This window comes from Peromyscus maniculatus, chromosome 11 (assembly GCF_049852395.1).
Source record: "Peromyscus maniculatus bairdii isolate BWxNUB_F1_BW_parent chromosome 11, HU_Pman_BW_mat_3.1, whole genome shotgun sequence".
In the NCBI taxonomy this organism is placed as follows: Eukaryota; Metazoa; Chordata; class Mammalia; order Rodentia; family Cricetidae; genus Peromyscus; species Peromyscus maniculatus.
The window spans coordinates 20,524,792-20,543,356 of NC_134862.1; the positions used below are offsets into that span (position 1 = coordinate 20,524,792).

At 47.0% G+C, this 18,565-nt stretch overlaps 1 protein-coding gene across 3 annotated transcripts in view; it reads left to right on the forward strand.

Moving 5' to 3' along the window:
• Nucleotides 1-18,565, forward strand: part of Tnfrsf11a (TNF receptor superfamily member 11a) — a 69,029-nt gene that overhangs the window by 36,669 nt on the left and 13,795 nt on the right. The window contains exons 4-9 of one of the 3 annotated variants that reach the window (XM_076547196.1): nt 2,887-3,030; nt 7,127-7,215; nt 9,157-9,251; nt 10,787-10,900; nt 14,377-14,429; nt 16,885-17,626. In XM_076547196.1, the coding sequence (XP_076403311.1) occupies nt 2,887-3,030; nt 7,127-7,215; nt 9,157-9,251; nt 10,787-10,900; nt 14,377-14,429; nt 16,885-17,626 (1,237 nt within the window). Of the gene's footprint in view, nt 1-2,886; nt 3,046-7,121; nt 7,216-9,156; nt 9,252-10,786; nt 10,901-14,376; nt 14,430-16,884; nt 17,627-18,565 lie in introns of all 3 variants that reach the window. The other 2 variants (XM_042257904.2, XM_076547195.1) reach the window with 2 other exon arrangements.

Genomic DNA, 18,565 nt, shown 5'->3' on the forward strand with positions numbered 1-18,565 from the left:
CACACGCACACGCACGCACGCGTGCGCACACATTGCACCCAAGAAGATCAGAAGAGAACAGATCCCTCTGATGAGGGCAGTGAGAACTGAACTTGGGTCCTCTGTAAGAGCAGCAAGTGTTCTTAACCTCTGAGCCATCTCTCTGCCCCCTGGTGGGACATTGTATTTAGTGCTGGTGCTAAGGGGCACCATTATTAGTGACTTGATCCTCGGAGGATATGCCTAATCGAGCACGACCGGGAAACAGGCAGTTCTGAACACCGCCGTTCTTCTGACGGGTTTGAGACAGCTGGAAGATTTCAGGCTGGAGAAAGTACTGCGGAAACTCCACTGGGCACAAGCATCTGATCAAGTCTTTTTATTTCCTGTGATGACCTTGACTCATTGCTGTCTGTTGGAAATAAGGATTCATTCTGTCTACTGCCAAAATTAAAGCTGAACACTGAACACATCAGATTGTTCTGAAACTGTTGCCGCCCGCCCCCCCCCCCTCCGCTTACACTTGCACAGGATCCTGTAGTATTTTGCAGGAAAGTGGTGTGTGCTCCTGTGTGCTTGTATGTACTGCATCCATGCTTCTGCACAACTGCCCTTGTGCTGCAAGGGTTTCGGCAGCGGGCACAAGGGCAGGTGGGGCTCATGCTTGGGTCTAAAAAGCATAAAAATGGGAATGTCCCTTCTTAGTTGGCTCTAACTTGAGACAGCGAAGGGAGACACTGGTTTGATTTTTCCCCTGTCTCTTTTCCCCTTGGAAGTTAAGGTACAAGAGCCATGTAGAAGATCCAGATGAGATGAGGCCTTTCAGCATTCACAGGGTGGTTTTCCCCATTTTTGTTTGTTACCTTTTAAAGATTCATTTTATTTTTAATTATGTGTATGTGGATAGGGGGTGGTATGTACATGTGTGCAGGTGCCCAAGGAGGCAAAAAAAAGAAAAAGGCCAAATCCTGTGGTGGTATTGTGTTCCCCCAAATATTGTGCACCCTAATAAACTTTTCTGGGGTCAGAGAATAAGACAGCCACAATATTAAACATAGAGGATAGGCAGTGGTAGCACACACCTTTAATCCCAGCATTCCAGAGGCAGAAATCCATCTGTTCAAGGATACAGCCAAGCATGGTGACTCACGCCTTTAATCCCAGGGAGTGAGCCTTTAATCCCAGGGAGTGATGGTAGAAAGCAGAAAGGTATATAAGGCGTGAGGACCAGAAACTAGAAGCATTTGACTGGTTAAGCTTTTAGGCTTTGAGCAGCACAGTTCAGTTGAGATTCATTTGGATGAGGACTGAGAAGCTTCCAGTCTGAGGAAACAAGACCACCTGAGGAATTGGCCAGGTGAGGAAGCTGTGGCTTGTTCTGTCTCTCTGACCTTCCAGTATTCAACCCAATAACTGGCCTCAGATTTGATTTTATTAATAAGAACTTTGAAGATTCATGCTACAAAATCCCCTGGAGCTAGAGTTAGAGGCAGGAATGAGCTGCAGGCTGTGGATACCTGGAACAGAACTCACGCTCTGCAAGGAAACAATGGGCTCTTAACCAGTAAGCCGCCTGGACATGTAAACGCAGTTATGACTTCATGTCGCCTGCGTGTGCACACCTGTACAACTGAGTTTCCTTGTTCTCAGTAGCTGTATTCTATGAAGTCACCACAACCATTGCATTTGTGAGTCTGGAATCACTCACTGCTCCTAAGAGAATCCCGGCCTAGACACCTATGAACCCCCCCCCCCCCCCCCCCCCCCCCCCCCGCAGAAGGCCTTTCTCACATCCGCTACCCCCCTGTCCTGTGTGTTTCACTGTTCGCTACATAGGCTTTGTTGACTCAGCACACTACTCAAACTTACACAGACTTTATAATACACACGTTTTCTGGGCAGGGCACATCACTGCCTTCTTGTGTGTAGAACACGTGGGGCCATTTAAAATAAGGACATCGCCAAATAAGAGCACAAAAATGAGAAAAGTGCATTGGACAGACTGCAGCAAGAACAGGCATTTAGGCTGGGAACCCCGCTCCGTGGGAGAATGCTTCACTGGAAGGCATGAGTTGTCGTTTCAATCCCCAGTACTATACTGGAAGGTGGGGGGCAGAGAGAAGGAGGAAGGAAATCACTCTGTATGAAAGCTGAGACCCGAACCCAGACGCCCCTGTGTAGAATGACTCCAACCCATGTCCAGGAATGACTGCGAATACACTTCCAGTGTCAGTAGAAATTGTAGCGAACAAGGAAATTCATGTGACTCTGCGCAACAAGAATGATTGTGCCTGCTGGACACTCGTTTACTATATAATCAAGTTCCCATATTCAAAAACTGAGAGAAGCTGGGAAATTAGAGTAAGAAGGCAAGCTCTTTCCATCTGCTGGGAAGAGACGTGTGCGTGTCTGTGTCTGTGACCCTGACCCGTAGGACAGACAGACTGCTTCTGTGCTTCGTCCTCCTGGCTGAGCACCCCAGAGCCGTTCAGGACCTCAGAATGAACTCACATCCCCGGAAACTCCTCTAGGTCTTTCTAAACGTTGCTTAACAGTTTGTGTGACATCTGAATTTGCAATAAACAAACAAACAAACAGCATCAAGCAGCTGCGAACAGCTGTGCAATTCCACAAATAATTAAACCTACTAACACAAAACTCTAGAGAGCCCACACAGCTCCTGGTTATAGGGGGAAAAGGGTGTGCTGGACGGTTCCCTACCAACAAGGAAGTACAGGAAGGAACTCTGGAGTTCCTCAAACCCAGTGAGTCACCCTGTTGGCGGCCAGATGCAGCTGGCTGCCCTGCGGGCAGTTTGGAGCTGGGTGGGAACCGTGCTCTGGGTGGGCAATGCGTCTGTGTCTCCTGCCCCTGGCTGGCCGCTGATGCTGATCTTGTCTCCCGCAGGCAAGGCCCTGGTGGCGGTGGACCCTGGCAACCGCACGGCCCCACGGCGCTGCGCCTGCACGGCCGGCTACCACTGGAACCCGGACTGCGAGTGCTGCCGCCGCAACACGGAGTGTGCGCCAGGCTTCGGAGCCCAGCATCCCTGTATGGCACCCATGCGTACGTGTGTGCATGCGCGTGCGCGTGAGTGTGCGTGTGTGTGTGTGTGTGTGTGTGTGTGTGTGTGTGTGTGTGTGTGTGTGCACTCTCCTACAGAGCCCTGCCATTAACCCCTGCCCTTTGTCATGATTGTGTCAAGGGTGCTCCAGGGAGCCCAGCTGGCTCTGAGGAACCTCAGAGTGGACTAAAAACCAGTTTAGCCCAGCTTCAACAGTACATGGACAGTCATCCCAAATTCCCTTACCCCTCCGTTCTCTTTGTGGCAATGGGCCTCCGTCTCTGAAACCGGAGGGTCCCCACTAAGTAACAAACTGTGTAATGCTAAGGCACTAAAAAGCTTGCAGCCTCTTAGAAGGGGGCACACACCTCTGGACACGTTGTAAACTGATAGCTACAGATATTCATTTCAAATTTAAAGAGTTCCTAAAGACTTAGCTCTTGAGGAATGGTAGCTGCAATAACACTTTGAAAGCAGGCACTGGAGGGCTGGGGAGATGTCTCTGTCCTGTAAGGTGCATGGTGCTTCATAAGCTTGAGAACCTAAGCGCGATACCAAGAACCCACATTTAAAAGCTAATCCTAGCTCCAGCAAGAGGGGGAGCCAGGACACGTGGATTCCCAGAGCAGGCTGGCCAGCTAACCCAGGCGAAGCTTCAGGCTCCCGAGAGACTTGGACTAACAACACAAAAGCCCCTGAAGACAGACACCAGGGTTCTGACCTCCACCCACGCACACCAGTTGCTGGCCTGTGAAAGCGCTTCCCTCCCCACCACTGCTTACCCCGGCTTCCTTCTCTTTGTTTGGAAAGCTGTTCCCAACCACCGCTTCATAACCCTTCATATTAGAGTAAGGACTAATTGGAAATCTGTTCAACAACAACAACAACAACAACAACAGAAAGAGCTTAAATTGACCTGGGTTCGCAGGGTGAAATGAGGTTTTTTCCGGTCTGACCGGTCGCCCTGCTCGTTACTGTATAATTGACCACAAGAACGTATGCTTTTTAAACTCTCAGAGTTAGGAAAGTTCACAGCTCTTGAATTTAGAGTAGGATTGTCCCGACGTTCATATTTGGGCTGACTATATCACCAGTGTTACAAGTTAGCACACAGAGTTCACTCTAGTTCACTTTCTGAGCTGTTAATTAAGTAGCTGCTGAGGAACACTTACAGCCCCCCACCCCAGCAAGTCCGAGTGACATCCTTGCTCACAAAGTGATGTGAAGTTGGGGCTATTTTTAATGTTCTGTCATCTGAGAACTCTCCACTGTGTCCTTCAGCTTTGTTGAAAGCAAAGAAGCAGAAATCCTCTCGACTTGTGAAAGCGCTTCTGAGAGCCCTCCACGCTCCCAGCTTCCCGGAAGTGTCACAAAGCAGGTTTCAGGGTGCAGCAGACGGTTGCTTATGCTGGCCCGGCGTTCACTTGAAGACATGATTTTAAAGCCGGCATACGCGGACAGGGCTGGGAAAATTAAACTGTTATTCATTTGAATCCACGTGGAAGGAGGTATCTGACTGATGCCGTGGGCCTCTGCGTCAGCACTCTGATTCACCTGCACATGCGCTCTCAGAAAAGTCAACTCTCTACCATGGTCAGCTCCCACCAAATTCTGCTCCCAGATTAGACAGGGCCCAGTTTAGCCACCAATTTACCACCTTTGTGAACTAGGGCGCTGCCTTTATGATTTCTGGAAGATGTTCTTGAATGAAAAATTAAAAAAATAGGGCTGGAGAGATGACTCAGAGGTTAAGAGCACTGCTTGTTCTTCCAAAGATCCTGAGTTCAATTCCCAGCAACCACATGGTGCCTCACAACCATCTATAATGAGATCTGGTGCCCTCTTCTGGCCTGCAGGGATATGTGCAGACAGAATACTGTATCCGTAATAAATAAATAAATAAATAAATAAATAAATAAATAAATAAATAAATAAATAAATAAATCTTTAAAAAAAAGAAAAATTTAAAAAAATAAAAGGAGGGCGTGACTGTTCCTAGGCCTGGTGGAGGAGAAGGTTTATTGTAGATAGGAGGGAGGGAGCATAGAGTCAGAGTACAGAGTGAACATGACCCTGAGCCATGCCATGTGAGGAGAAGGGGGAGGGGAGAGCCAGGAGACCTAGAGGCGAGGGGGGAGAAGGGGGGAAAAGGCCGGTGCAGCCAAAATGACTGGATAATATAGGGAAGAGCCTCTGGGGGAAGGGCAGCCCAGCCCCTGGGCTGGAGACTTCAGGGTAGCGGGTGAGGCATGCTAGCCAGGAGGACCAAGTAACAGATAAGGGACAGAAGGATGCTGGGAGAAAGTGCTGGCGGCCAGCATCAGCTTTGATCTGTTAAGAGGCACCTGTTAGATTTTGTCCGGGGTTTGAGACCTAACAGTTCCCTCTGCCTTGAACCCTTGGAAATGATACATTTTTGACAGGAGGTGGATATGATTTTGACAGGCTGGGGATGTCTTAGTCAGTTCGTACAACACTCACCTAGCATGCACAGAGCCCTGGATTTGGTCCCCAGTACCAAATAAAACCTAGTGTGGCAGATAGAAGTGTAAGTTCTTGTGTTAGTGTGAGAAGCCTGGTTATGAACGGGAGAAGGGAAAGACTGCATTACTCTGTTATTTTTAATTTTTAGCTTTAGTGTGTGTGTGTGTGTGTGTGTGTGTGTGTGTGTGTGTGTGTGTGTGAATACTGGTGCCGGAGGAGGCCCGAGATCTTGAATGGATCCGTGGAGCTGGGCATTCCAGGCAGCTGTAAGCTGACTGATGTGGGTGCTGGGAAACAAACTCTAGCTCCTGTGTTCATCTTTTAAAATGTTGTTTCAATTAATGTTAGTTAGGCAATGATCCTGGCATTGTTAGAATTGTTTCTAACAGTCAGCCACACTGCCTGATTACTGTGGCAATGTATCTTATTTATTGCCAAATTACAGAAATCAAACGTATACTTCCTATCAGGCATGTACCAAGAAATTTAATTTCTTGTTTTAGGTTTGTATTCATGAAAATTAATTGTAGAAGTGCTACTAATTTCAAAAGTCATTTGCAGGCTTGGCACCAGCCAATGACCTGATGTTGGTTTCACATTGTAGTCGGTATTGTTCATTTGTGCCTACCAAATCGTTATGTGCCACTTGCAATAAAGACAGAAGTCACAGAAAGCTTGAGGCGCTAATTTAGGAGAAATCTAAGAGCTGAATCAAACTAGCCAAGATCAGCTTCTGCTCTGAGTACTGTGGATTCTGAAGGCAAGATCCTACTACATTGTCATTTGCATTTGTTTTCTTAGGACACAGTCCCATCCGTTTGTTTCACATATTGTCTGTAGTTACTTCTGTGCCGTGAGCAATCACAGCAGAGGCCCTAGGCATAGAAGGCATACGGTAGTTATGTCAGGCATAGTAGAAAAACTCGACACCAATCATTGGTGTAGGAGGAAGAGACTCACGAAGTTCCTCAGAGGGGGAAAAGTGTAGTTACCATGCCTTAGCCTGGTGAAGTGAAGCTGATCATTTCACTGTGCAGTGTACCGCTGACAGGCATTTCAGCTATTCTGGCTTTTGAAATAATAACTTCTGTAGTGAATAGTGTCGTATAACCCATATCCAAATTGATTGAGACCAGAAATGTTTCAAGTATTAATCCCACACACCTCCCACCCCCTGCCGATTTTGAAGTAATGAGATATCTTGGCTTTGGAAGGACACATTTCCCTTAAAGACAGAGATGGCACCTGCAGATGAAAGCTGATGCAGCCATGAAGGCTGGAAATAGGAAGACAGCAAAATTTAGTCACACAACACTGACGGAGAAATGTGTTGAAGCCTAAGACAGTGGTTCTGAACAGTAAGAGATCAGGCAGAGTTGGACTTAGCTGGACGTCAGATGTCATCTCAATGGCCTGATGTGAAGCCAGTTTCTGGACATAATTGTGTGCCTGGAGGAACTGAAGGCAGGAGATACAGGTGGCAGGCAGACACAGGGAAGACAGGGACAATGCTTCAGGGACACCATCCTGGCCGATCTCTAAGTGTCTCCTTGCTTTTATCTGTTGGCTTTCTTTTTGTATGTGTGTGTGACAGTGCAGCTCAACACGGACACGGTGTGCACACCCTGCCTCCTCGGCTTCTTCTCAGATGTCTTTTCATCCACGGACAAATGCAGGCCCTGGACCAAGTAAGTGACCATTGCAGAAGCCCTAGGACCTGTTCATGTTTGGACCGGTCAGCCCCTGCAGCTCCGGGTGGAAGGCGGGTTGAGTGTGTCAGGTTAGCCTCCTCTTGGAAAGTCTGTCCATCGCATGGTAGGGAGTGATTTCTGGCAAGCTCGCAGTCGGACCTGGCATGTGTCAGAGCTTTGTGCCACTTCTTAGATTCAGAAATATATGACCTTCAGTTCCACCTTCTTTTCCCTTTACCTCACTTTATTTAGTTCAAAGTTGTTTGTGACTTCTTTGTCTGGGGCAGGGGTGGGCTGCTGCAGATGGAACGTAAGCCCTGCAGATGGGCTAGGCATGTCCTCTGTGACTGAGCTGTGTCCCCAGCTTGAGTTAGGCCATGTATTGTCTGTCACTCACCACTCTCACTTCCCATCATCACCGGCTTGCTCACCTGGAAGTGTGTGCATATAGGTGGCCCCTGTCTGTGTAAGTGAGTGTACGCTGTAAATGATTTGGATTTTCTTGTACAATCCTGAAGCTCTTTACAAGCCAAATAACAGAAGTCCATTGGCACCTTTGATTTTATCCCATCCATGATCATCCTGTTTCATCGATATTTTAATTTCCAGTTTATTTATTGTTTTTGCTGCTGAGGAGGAACCCAGGGCTTTGCAATATGAAGTTACCTGATGATTTTTTCCTACACTGAAATGGGGATCTCTGGCTTCTCACAGCCGCCGTGTACCTCACTGGGGGAACTCACCACCCCCTCCTTACTAAGTTCTGAGTTTTCTTCCGAGATAAGTTTTGGAGAGACAGTGTGGTATACAAACTGAGCATCCCTTACCCAAAGGCTTGGGAAATGCTTCAGGTTTATTTCAGGTTCTGGCATACTTTCAGATGTGTACTGAGAACTTTTGGAGAAGGATGCCAGGTCTAAACACGGAATTGTTTTGTCTCTCATGTGTACCTTATACACAGAACCTGAAGACAATTACACACCGTAAATTATTTTTGTGAGTGAAACAAAATTTCATGATGTCTGATTTCCTAATTGAGATTTCATGTCAGTGTTCTAAAACTCTCCCATTTTGACTGTTGGATTTTGGTTAGGGACGCTTGACTAACGTATAGTATAGCACCTCCCATGAGTTACACGGAACAAGCTCCTAGGCTTTTCTTTGCATCCTGTCGTCTAATACTAGTGATAAATGCAATGAGTCCTCAGTTCCAAATATATTCTTCATTTTTAAAGAGCTCACATTACCCATCCCACAAGCTGCTGCTGTTGCATCTGCTTCTCCTGTTCCCATCATTCACTGTTTTCAGACAGGGTCTCGTTATGCCTCCTAGTACCCCGACTGTCAGGATCACAGTGTATACCACCACCTGTGGCTCAGTAGGTTCTTACTAAACACTGGTTCCCAATGAATTTTATTTAGGTTTTGTGTTGAGAAGATTGTATTTTTCATCTTCAGAACTGCACTCATCAAAACTCTGTCCGCACTTGAAGTCCTGTTTACTGAAGTTCCTTCTTCACTCTTGCCCTCTACCTGCCCCCATGTTCTCAGTAGTTCTAAGAGTGTTCCCCAAGCACTCCATCCACCCCTGAGGGCTTCTGCTCCCCATGGAAAGGTGGGGGATTCAAGCATCCAGACAGATATGGCTTCCCTTCCTTTTTTTTTTTTTTAAGATTTACTTGTTGTGTGTTCTATCTTCATGTATGTCTTCAAACCAGTAGAGGGCACCAGATCTCATTAGAGATGGTTGTGAGCCACCATGTGGTTGCTGGGGATTGAACTCAGGACCTCTGGAAGAGTACCCAGTACTCTTAACCTCTGAGCCATCCCTCCAGCCCTGAAGGAGCTGCCAAATCTAGCTCAGTATGACATTTCCTTCGTTTGGTTTTTAAAATCAAAAGTATTGATCCACAGCCATTGCCTGCTTTTTCCTCACAGCTGTACCCTCCTTGGAAGGACAGAAGCGCACCCAGGGACGAAGAAATCTGATGTGGTCTGCAGCTCTTCTCTGACATTGAGAAAACCACCTCAGGGTACGGCGAGCATAACCTGTGGGAGGCACATGGCCCCGGGGTGGTCTCTCCAGAACGACAAGCTGCTGTGGGAGGCACATGGCCCCGGGGTGGTCTCTCAAGAATAATAAGCTGCAGCCACAGGGATTCATTTCTGCTTTTCAGCTTATTCTGTCCATGATTGTCTTGGTATTATTTTTGTTTTTATCAGCATTTTATTTGCTTAAAAGATTTATTCTCTTTCTGTTTTATGTGTATGGATATGTTGAGTACATCTATGTGCACCACCTGTGTGCATTGCTCAAGGAGGCCAGAGGAGGGCATAGGATCCTCTGCTACTGGAGTTGCAGACAGTTGTGAGCTGCCGTGTGGGCACTAGGAATCAAACCCAGGTCCTTTGGAAAAGCAGCCAGTGCTTTCAACTGCTGAGCCATTTCTTCAGCCCCATCATTTTGTTTTGTCTTGTTTTAAACAGTATGAGCTTTTTTAAAAAATTTGTTTATTTATTTTGTGTATATGGGTATTTTGTCTCCATTTATGCCTGTGCATAACACACATGCTCAGTGCCCCAGGAGGCCTGAAGAGTGTTGGATCCCCTAGGACAGGAGTTACAGACAGTCATGTGAGCCACCATGTAGGTGCTGGGTATTGAACCTGGGTCTTCTGGAAGAGCAGCCAGGTCTCAAGTGCTGAGTCATCTCTCCAGCTCCCCTCCCCAATTCCAATTTTTTTCTTTTCTTTTCTCTTCTCTTCTCTCCTCTCCTCTTCCTTCCTTCCTCCTCCTCCTCCTCCTCCTCCTCCTCCTCCTCCTCCTCCTCCTTCTTCTCTCCCTCTCCCTCCCCCCCCCTTTCTCTCCCCCCCAATCTGTTGGGGATTTTACCCAGTGATAATCATTTTTTTTACACAGAGTTAGGAGTAAGCTGTAAACACAAATGTCAGTGCCAATGCCCAGGCATGGTAGGGGGTGATAGATTGAGGGCGCCTATGTGGAGATTTTGATCAAGCCAGATAAAGCCACTTGTTAGTTCTGGCTGTGATTATCTGTGAGCATTTGTAGATCAAGCTAATCTAAATATGGATTTGAAAGCTTGACAGAAAGCCGCTGGCTAGCAGAGGCCTCGATCTGGCTGCTTTAGGTGAGTGGTGGGTGAACCTCAGAAGCAAGCAGCCTGGGGAGAGACCTTTCTAACATGCAGAGAGCCAGGTCACAGAACAACAATAAGGCTGTGAACAAGAGGAGCAGGCGGTGAGTGACAGACTCAGAGAGATGAACCAGGACAGCGTGGTGGATGGCATTCCACTTATTCTCAAGCAGAGCTAGGACAGTGGGTCTGGGCTGGCCTCACCTGGAGGGGAGGCCCCTGAGCAGGGTGGGTTAAGCTTTGAAGAGTGTCCTCTAACAGCTGGGACCTCTCTGCACTTCCGGGTTGAGAGCTCTCCACTGCGGTTACCTAGACACCCACATCCTTGATTCTTGGGATGGATTTACAGGACTTTATCATCGTTTAACTTGGTAAACTGAAATGATCTTGAATACCGTGTTTTTTTCACAACAGAAGTCCAGATTTACCTGCCCAGTCTCATCATTCTGCTCCTCTTCGTCTCTGTGGTGCTAGTCGCTGCCGTTGTCTTTGGCGTTTACTACCGGAAGGGAGGGAAAGCGTTGACAGGTATTGTGTCCACGGTGGCATCTGAAAGGTGGCCTGGGAGAATACGAGTACTTTCCATGAAGGTATCGTAGGAGACGAGCATATTGTCCCTGACTGTCATGGAATCTGCTTTTTAAATTTCTCACTTGTGAGACTAGGGTGGTAGCTCAGTGGTTAGAGCACTGGTGGCTCTTCTTGAGGACCTGGGTTCAGTTCCCAGCACCCACCACATGGTAGCTCACAACTGTCTGAACTCCAGTTCCATGGAACTCGACACCCTCACGCAGACACATATGCAGGCAAAACACCAATGCACATAAAAAAAATAAATAAAATAACATTTTTGCTTATTATGTGTATCTATGATGTATGTGTGGGTGTGTGAGCCACAATGGACATGTGGAGGTCAGAGAAGAACTTGGTGGAATTTGACCTTTAAGTGAGTTTTGGGGGTCAAGCTCAGGTTCATCAAGTAAAGTTTATTTGCACCCTAAGACAAGCACCTTTGTGTCTGAGTCTTTGTTCTCGTCTAGCAACGATAATGACCAGAACCAAAGGACGACATTGTGTCTGTGTATGGGTAAACAACATTCGGCCTTTCTGAAATTGCTCCCGTGCCGCTGCTGGGGGCCCACACTGTATCTCTGTGCATCTCTGACACACAGGGGCTTATCGTCACCCCTGATGTGTCCCCTGTGGATGCACCCATCCAATACAGACAAATGCTCAGATACATGGCTAGATGGGGGAGTTTTGATTGGGGTACTGTTTTGAAATGTGAATCTAAAATTATGAAAATAGATGGCTTTGTATTTTTGGAATTTAGGGGTTTGTTTTTAAAATAGAGAAACCAATGTTACTTCATTTCTTAGGGATATCTGCAAAAAGGTAGATTTTAAACAAAAAGGTGTGTTTTAAACATCACATCATGGTTGACTTTTATATGACACTGCTAAACGAAGTGTGTTTTTTATTGAAGGGATGCCAGACTTCCTTAGTTTTTTTTTTTTTCAAATATATCATAATCATCTTAAAACTTGTGCTTATTGCGTGTTCATGATGTATGTAGGGTGCATGTGCCATGACACACATGTGGAAGCCAAAGGACAATTTGGGGGAGTTTGTTCTCTCTGTTCACCTTTAAGTGTGTTTGGGGGTCAAACTGAGGTTCAACAAGCAAAACAAACCTTGTTGAGCCACACACTTGCAGTCTTGGTGCTCAGAGGGTAGAGGCAGGAGAGGTTCAAGGCCAGCCTGGGCAACACAGGGAGATCCAAGGGCTGGGGCTATAGCCCAGTGGTCAAGTGCTTGCCTAGCATAAGAAAGGCCTCGGGTGTGATCCTCAGCCCTGGTTGATGGGGGTAGGGAGAAGAAAGATAGGAGGAGAAAGAGAATATAAGTTTGGGGGGGGGGCAGAGGGAGTAGGAGCAGAAGAGAAGGAGAGAGAGAAGAGGAGTTCAAGTCCACAGAAGCCAAGGGTTTGTAATCCAGAGGTTCAGACAATGAATCAGTGGAGGAAGCTTGAAGAAAATGGAGAATCCACACTTTGTCAAAGTATATAGTAGGAATTATTCACAGGGCGTCCTGTGAAGTGTGCTTCCTTCCTCCCCACCTGTGATCCCAGCACTTGAGGCTGCAGAGATTAGAAGGGCATCTCTTGAGCAAGCTGCTGGCTAGATTATCTGTTCTCGTGAGCCTTGGGTTTAAGTGAGATATCCTGCCTCAGTGTGTAAGGTGGAGAGTGACTCACAAAGATGCCTGGTGTCAAGCACACACACACATACACACACACAGGCACACCATGAACAGGCACACACCTATGGACATGTGTATGCACATGCATGCACAGCACACATACATGCAAGCCTACATACATACATGCACATCACATTCAAGCAAAAACAAAACCACAAGAATCTGCAGCTCCTGACTTCCCTGTTCATAGTAAAGAGAACATTGGATTTTCATAAGTTATGCAATAAAACTTTATCTTTGCATATTATTGTCACAGATACACCTTCGTACCCCTCTTGGTCATTTTGCTTCTCAAGTGCACAATAACAGTTCGAAGGGAATGAGAATGCCTGTAGCCTAACAGCATCATGGCAGACCCAGCTGTATCCATAGGTATTCGATGGAGTAGTTTGGCTTCTGTTGCTATGATAAACACCATGACCAAAAGTAACATAGAAGGAAGAGGCGTTTGTTTGCTTGTCTGTTCGTCTATCTTACACTTACAGCCCAGAAATCGGGGCAGGCGCTCAAGCCAGGAACCTGGAGGCGGGAACTGAAGCAGAGGCCATGGAGGAGTGCTGCTTACTGGCTTGTTTCCCATGGCTTGCTCAGCTACCTTTCTTTTTAACATCTTTTAAAATTTATTTTATGTGCATGGGTGTTTGGTCTACATGTAAGTCTGTGCACCACATGCATGCCTGCTACCCTCAGAAGCCAGAAGAAGGCATTGGATCCTGTGGCACTAGAGTTACAGATGATTGTGAGCCTACATGTAGGTGATGGGAATTGAACCCGGGTCATCTGGAAGAGCAGACAGTGTTCTTAACTTCAGAGCAATCTTTCCATCTCCTCAGCTACCTGTCTTAGCCCAGGGATGGCATTGCTCACAATAGACTGGGCCCTCCCTCCCACATCAATCAGCAGTCGAGGAATGTCCCCCAGACAGTCCACAGGCCAGTCTGATGGAGACAGTTCCGCCAGTTGAAGGCCCCTCTTCCTAGGTGCTTAGGTTTGTGTCAAGTTGGCAAAAACTAACTTTAACAGGGTTTTTTTCTCTAGAGATCAGCAAGTTCTGCTTTTGTTCAAAAGTAAGATGCCTTCAGAGCATTTAAATCAGTTAATTTATTAATTGTTTGGTTGACTCCCACCCCTGTGCTGGAGATCGAACCCAGGTCTTTGCTTTTGTGAAGCAAGTACTGCACCACTGAGTCATCTGCTAGTCCTGTTGCACCCCTGTGCTGAGGATGGACCCAGAGCTTTGTGCATGCCACACAAGCTTTCTGCCACGGAGCTTCACCCCCAGCCCTGGGTGAATTATAATCAAATACTTTGGCTCAGGAATGTTAACACCTCACCGTAACACTGAGAAGGGGTATGTTTATGTAGAATGATCTAAAATGGGAGAAAGTCAAATACACAGAAGAAGAGACTGAAACAGTGATGAGCGGGGCAGGAGGAAGGAAATGGGGAGAGGCAGGTCAAAGGCTACAGTAGCAGATGTATAGGATAAACACACCTAGAGGAGAAAATTGTACTGATGAGAAGGTTTGCTAAGAGAGTTGATTTTAGCTCTTCTTGCTACATACAAATCACCATGTGACGTGATGGATAAGTTAATCTGTTTTGTTGTAGTGACCACTGTGCCATCTATATTTACCTTATAATATCATGCTGTATAAGTTAAATATCTAAAATTAAAATTTATATTAAAGTAAGGAGAAATCATAACATGAAGTTCTTATCTTCGCTTTTTTTTTTTCCAGCTAATTTGTGGAACTGGGTCAATGACGCTTGCAGCAGCCTAAGTGGAAATAAGGTGAACGTGCTTACTGCCTCCTCTAAGTCCTGCTGTGGTCTCCAGAGCTGTAACTGGCTGACTGGGGAGCACACTGCCTATCAGGCAGTGAAACCTCTGTCCAGAACCGATCCCTGTTGAACAAGTCAGCGCCCCTTGTCTTCATCACGCCCCCTTCCCACCCCTTCCCTGACCCCAGGCTGGACACTGAATGGTCTTTACTCATGCCAGGCAAGCTTACGACCCCTGAGCCAGACAACAGTCTTTATTCCAATTCTGTTGTCTCTGTGCACGTATTTTTAGAACTGACCTTGATCACCTAGTGCAGATTCCTAGGAGGAACCATCTATGACTTGCTTTTACTCTGTCGTTATTTAATTAATCTTCTCCTTTGTCATAATTTCAAAAATTACTGAAAAGTATTAAGACTATTGTAATGAGAGGCCTGATGCCTGATGCCCAAATCCATCAGTAGCTTACACTTTATCACACGGATCTATTCTGTATGTGAATCAAGTGTGTGTGGAATCACTTTAGAGGTAATGGAGATGCTATATTCCTCTGTTTCTAAATATCTAAATGTACATTCCTTAAGAATAAATAGTCTTTGTCAAACAGTAAATTTACCAAAATGAAAAAATAACAAAACCGAAACAGACTGGAGCAATGGCTCAGTGGTTTAGAGCACGTCCTTCTCTTCCAGAGGGCCTGAGTTCAGTTCTCAGCACTCATGCTAGGCAGCTCACAACCACAGTGGTTACAGCCTGCAACTGTAGCTCAAAGGGATCCCATGCCCTTTTCTGGCCAGTTAGGACAACTAGACTCAGATTTAACAAATCTTTTTAAAAAGAAGAAAGCAATGAATGCTCATGTTCCGCTCACTCTCTCCTCTGAAGTAAGTAAATAAATGACTGAGCGTGTAGCTCAGTTGAAAAAGTGAAGTGCTAGGCCAGCAGGCTCAAAACTCTGAGCTGACCACAGCAGAGAATAAACTTGTCTGTAATCCAGGCTCCTGGGAGGTAGGGGCAGGAGGATCAGAAGTTCAGAGTCATCCTGTACTCCCCAATAAGGCCAGCCTCAGTTACAAAAGACCCTGTCTCAAAAGTCCAAAACTAAACAACAAAAACTGAACAGTGACTTAACCATTTTCCAATCCACATTTGATATTAAAATGCTAATTATTCTAGTTTGTCCTTTATCTGTTATAAGTATAAAATACATCAACTGCAGACATTAGACTGGTTTCTGTAATTCAGCTCCAATTCCACAGGATCCGCTCTCATCTCTGTAACGATACGGTGTGTGGGAGGTCTTGGCGAGTTGGGCCGAGGTGCCCTGGTGGGTAAGGGAGGGCGGGAGAGGGGAACACTCCATGCAGACCCTTGGGTGGGTGGCGTGACATGGTGGAAAGTCACTCACACCCCAGGCACGGCATCCACGTGGAAGTTTATTATAATAGAGAGAGAGAGAAAGGGTGAGAAAGGGAAAGAGGGAGAGAAGAAGAAAGAGAGGGAGGGAAAGCAGAGGTGTGTACACCTCATGATGAGGAAGGGAGGAAGCGGGAGAGGAAGACAAGGGAGGCTTTTTTTTCCTTAAAGGAGGATTTACATCAGGATGCAGGGCAGGTCCCCAGTGGGAGGGCCAGAATGCCAACACTCTCTCCCTTTTCCTGCTTGGATCTTCCCTTCCCAGCGTTACACCAGAGTCCTTTCATCCTGATAAGCTTGCTTGTTCGCTGAATTGAAGAACACGCAGAACTAAACCACGCCACAAACCGAGCCACTGACTGGAATCCGGCACCTGGGCATGTTGTCATTGTTTTGTTACAGACAGATGTGTGTAGCTAGAGTTTTCCTGCCTGGCCCACAGTCAGGACAAATCTCTCTCACCTGCCAGTCCCACAGCTGCTCAGACCCAACCAAGTAAACACAGAGACTTATATTGCTTAAAAACTGTATGGCCGTGGCAGACTTCTTGCTAACTGTTCTTATATCTTAAATTAACCCATTTCTATAAATCTATACCTTGCCACGTGGCTCGTGGCTTACCGGCATCTTCACATGCTGCTGGTCATGGTGGCGGCTGGCCGTGTCTCTGACTCAGCCTTCCACTTCCCAGAATTCTTCTCCTCCTTGTCCCGCCTATACTTTCTCCTGCCTGACTACTGGCCAATCAGTGTTTTATTTACTAACCAATCAGAGCAACACATTTGCCATACAGAACATCCCACAGCAGATGTGTTCAGGTGTTACTTGGATTATCTTTTCACTTGTCTAGTGTGCAGATACTATTCATCTCAGTAGAGATCCAGTCATTTCTGTTTGCGTCCTTTCTAGACTACTCTCACACTCTGTAATTTTAAACAGCATAGAGTATGGTACTTGTCAAGGTGGAAACCGTTCATATCAACACTTTTCAGCAGTGGTCAGGCAACCATGTTGTAATAACTCTGGATATTCTGAATTCACATCCCCAGGAGTCCTCAGGTGACTGCTGTGCCACCCCCAGTCAACGGGAAGTGTGTGAAGGTGGCTTACTGATGTCTCTGGAGGAGAAGATGCTTCCAGAAAACATGTGCTATCCGGAAGATGGTCCTAGGCCTGTGTGTGCAGCAGGCGGGTCCTGTGCAGAGGGTGGAGATGCCAGGATGTTCACATTGGTCAGCGAAGTTGAGACCCAGGGGGACCTCTCAAGGAAGGTTCCCACAGAGGATGAGTACACAGACCGGCCCTCACAGCTGCCTGATGGTTCCCTGCTCCTGATCCAGCCCGGAAGCAGATCCGCACCCCCTTTCCAGGAGCCCCTGGAAGTGGGGGAGAATGACAGTTTAAGCCAGTGTTTCACAGGGACCGAGAGCACCGTTGACTCTGAAGGCTGCAGCTTCGTTGAGCCTCCATGCAGGACTGATTGTACTCCTTTGTCCTCTGAAAAGTACTTGAAAAAAGAAATAGAGGGTGACAGTTGCCTGCCCTGGGTGGCCAGCTCCAACTCAACAGATGGCTACGCAGGCTGTGGGAACACTCCTGGGGAGGACCACGAGCCCCTTATGGGTTCTCTGAAATGTGGACCATTGCCCCAGAGTGCCTACAGCATGGGCCTTCCGGGCGAAGCAGCCGCCAGTGTGGCCGAGGCGGGAGAGCAGCCCCAGGAGCTTCCAAGCTCCGAGAGGGGAGCCTCAGGGTCTGGGAATTCCCCCAGTGAGCAGCCACCTGCGTCTGGTAAGTAAACCTTCCTGGGCTCCTGCTTTTCAGCAGAAGGGCCATCTTGGGTAAAGGTTTCAGAGGCGTGTTTCACAATTTTCCGGAGAACAGAAAACCAACAGGAGAGACACAGCCCAACTCCTTTGTCTGCTAATTGACACAGGGTCTCTTGTAGCCCAGGCTGGCCCCAAACTCACTATGCATGGCTAGGATGACTTTGCAGTCCTTCTCCTTCTGTTCCATCTCCCTAATACTGGACTCACAAGTGTAGGACGTCACACGGTTTGCTGGGGCTTCCTGTGTGTTGGCCGAGCATTACCGAGGGAGCAAATGTCCGGCCCCTTGCTAAGCGTCTTTACAGGGGCTTTAGGTCCTCGCTGTGCTTTGCGTTGTGCACTGTGCTGGCTGTTGTCATGACGTCATCCCCCAGGGAGGCTGCTGCTGCCTTAGGCAAGCCTGAGCCCTCCGCCTTCAGGCTTCTCAGGGTTGGGTTTGCGGTTAGCACTCCAACCACAGGACCAAACCCTGAAAGACAAAGTCAACAGTCATTTTAGGAGTGACTGAATCATGGTGTTCCCTCGTATTTGGGGAGGGGTGGGTAAGAGAAACCCAGGCTTCTAAATCTCAGGACAAAGAGAACTGTTTAGTTGCTCCCTAATTATTTATTTAAGTAGCAAGTTGGTGATGCAGTAAAAGTGTCTTTTGTTACTTTATAAGAACAGCCCCTTTTATAACCACCACATTTAATTTGTTTATAAAACCCAGATGATAATTTACAATTTAGCATCATTATAGAGATTTATTGCTGCAACATTGCTGAACACAAACAGCCCACCAGTGATAATATTGTGACTTTTTTCTTGCCTGAGGGTAGAACACCATCTGTTAAAAAACCATGTAGTATAGAGGACTTAACAACTGATAGTGAGGATGTCCTCTGGGTATTAGTAGCCTGGT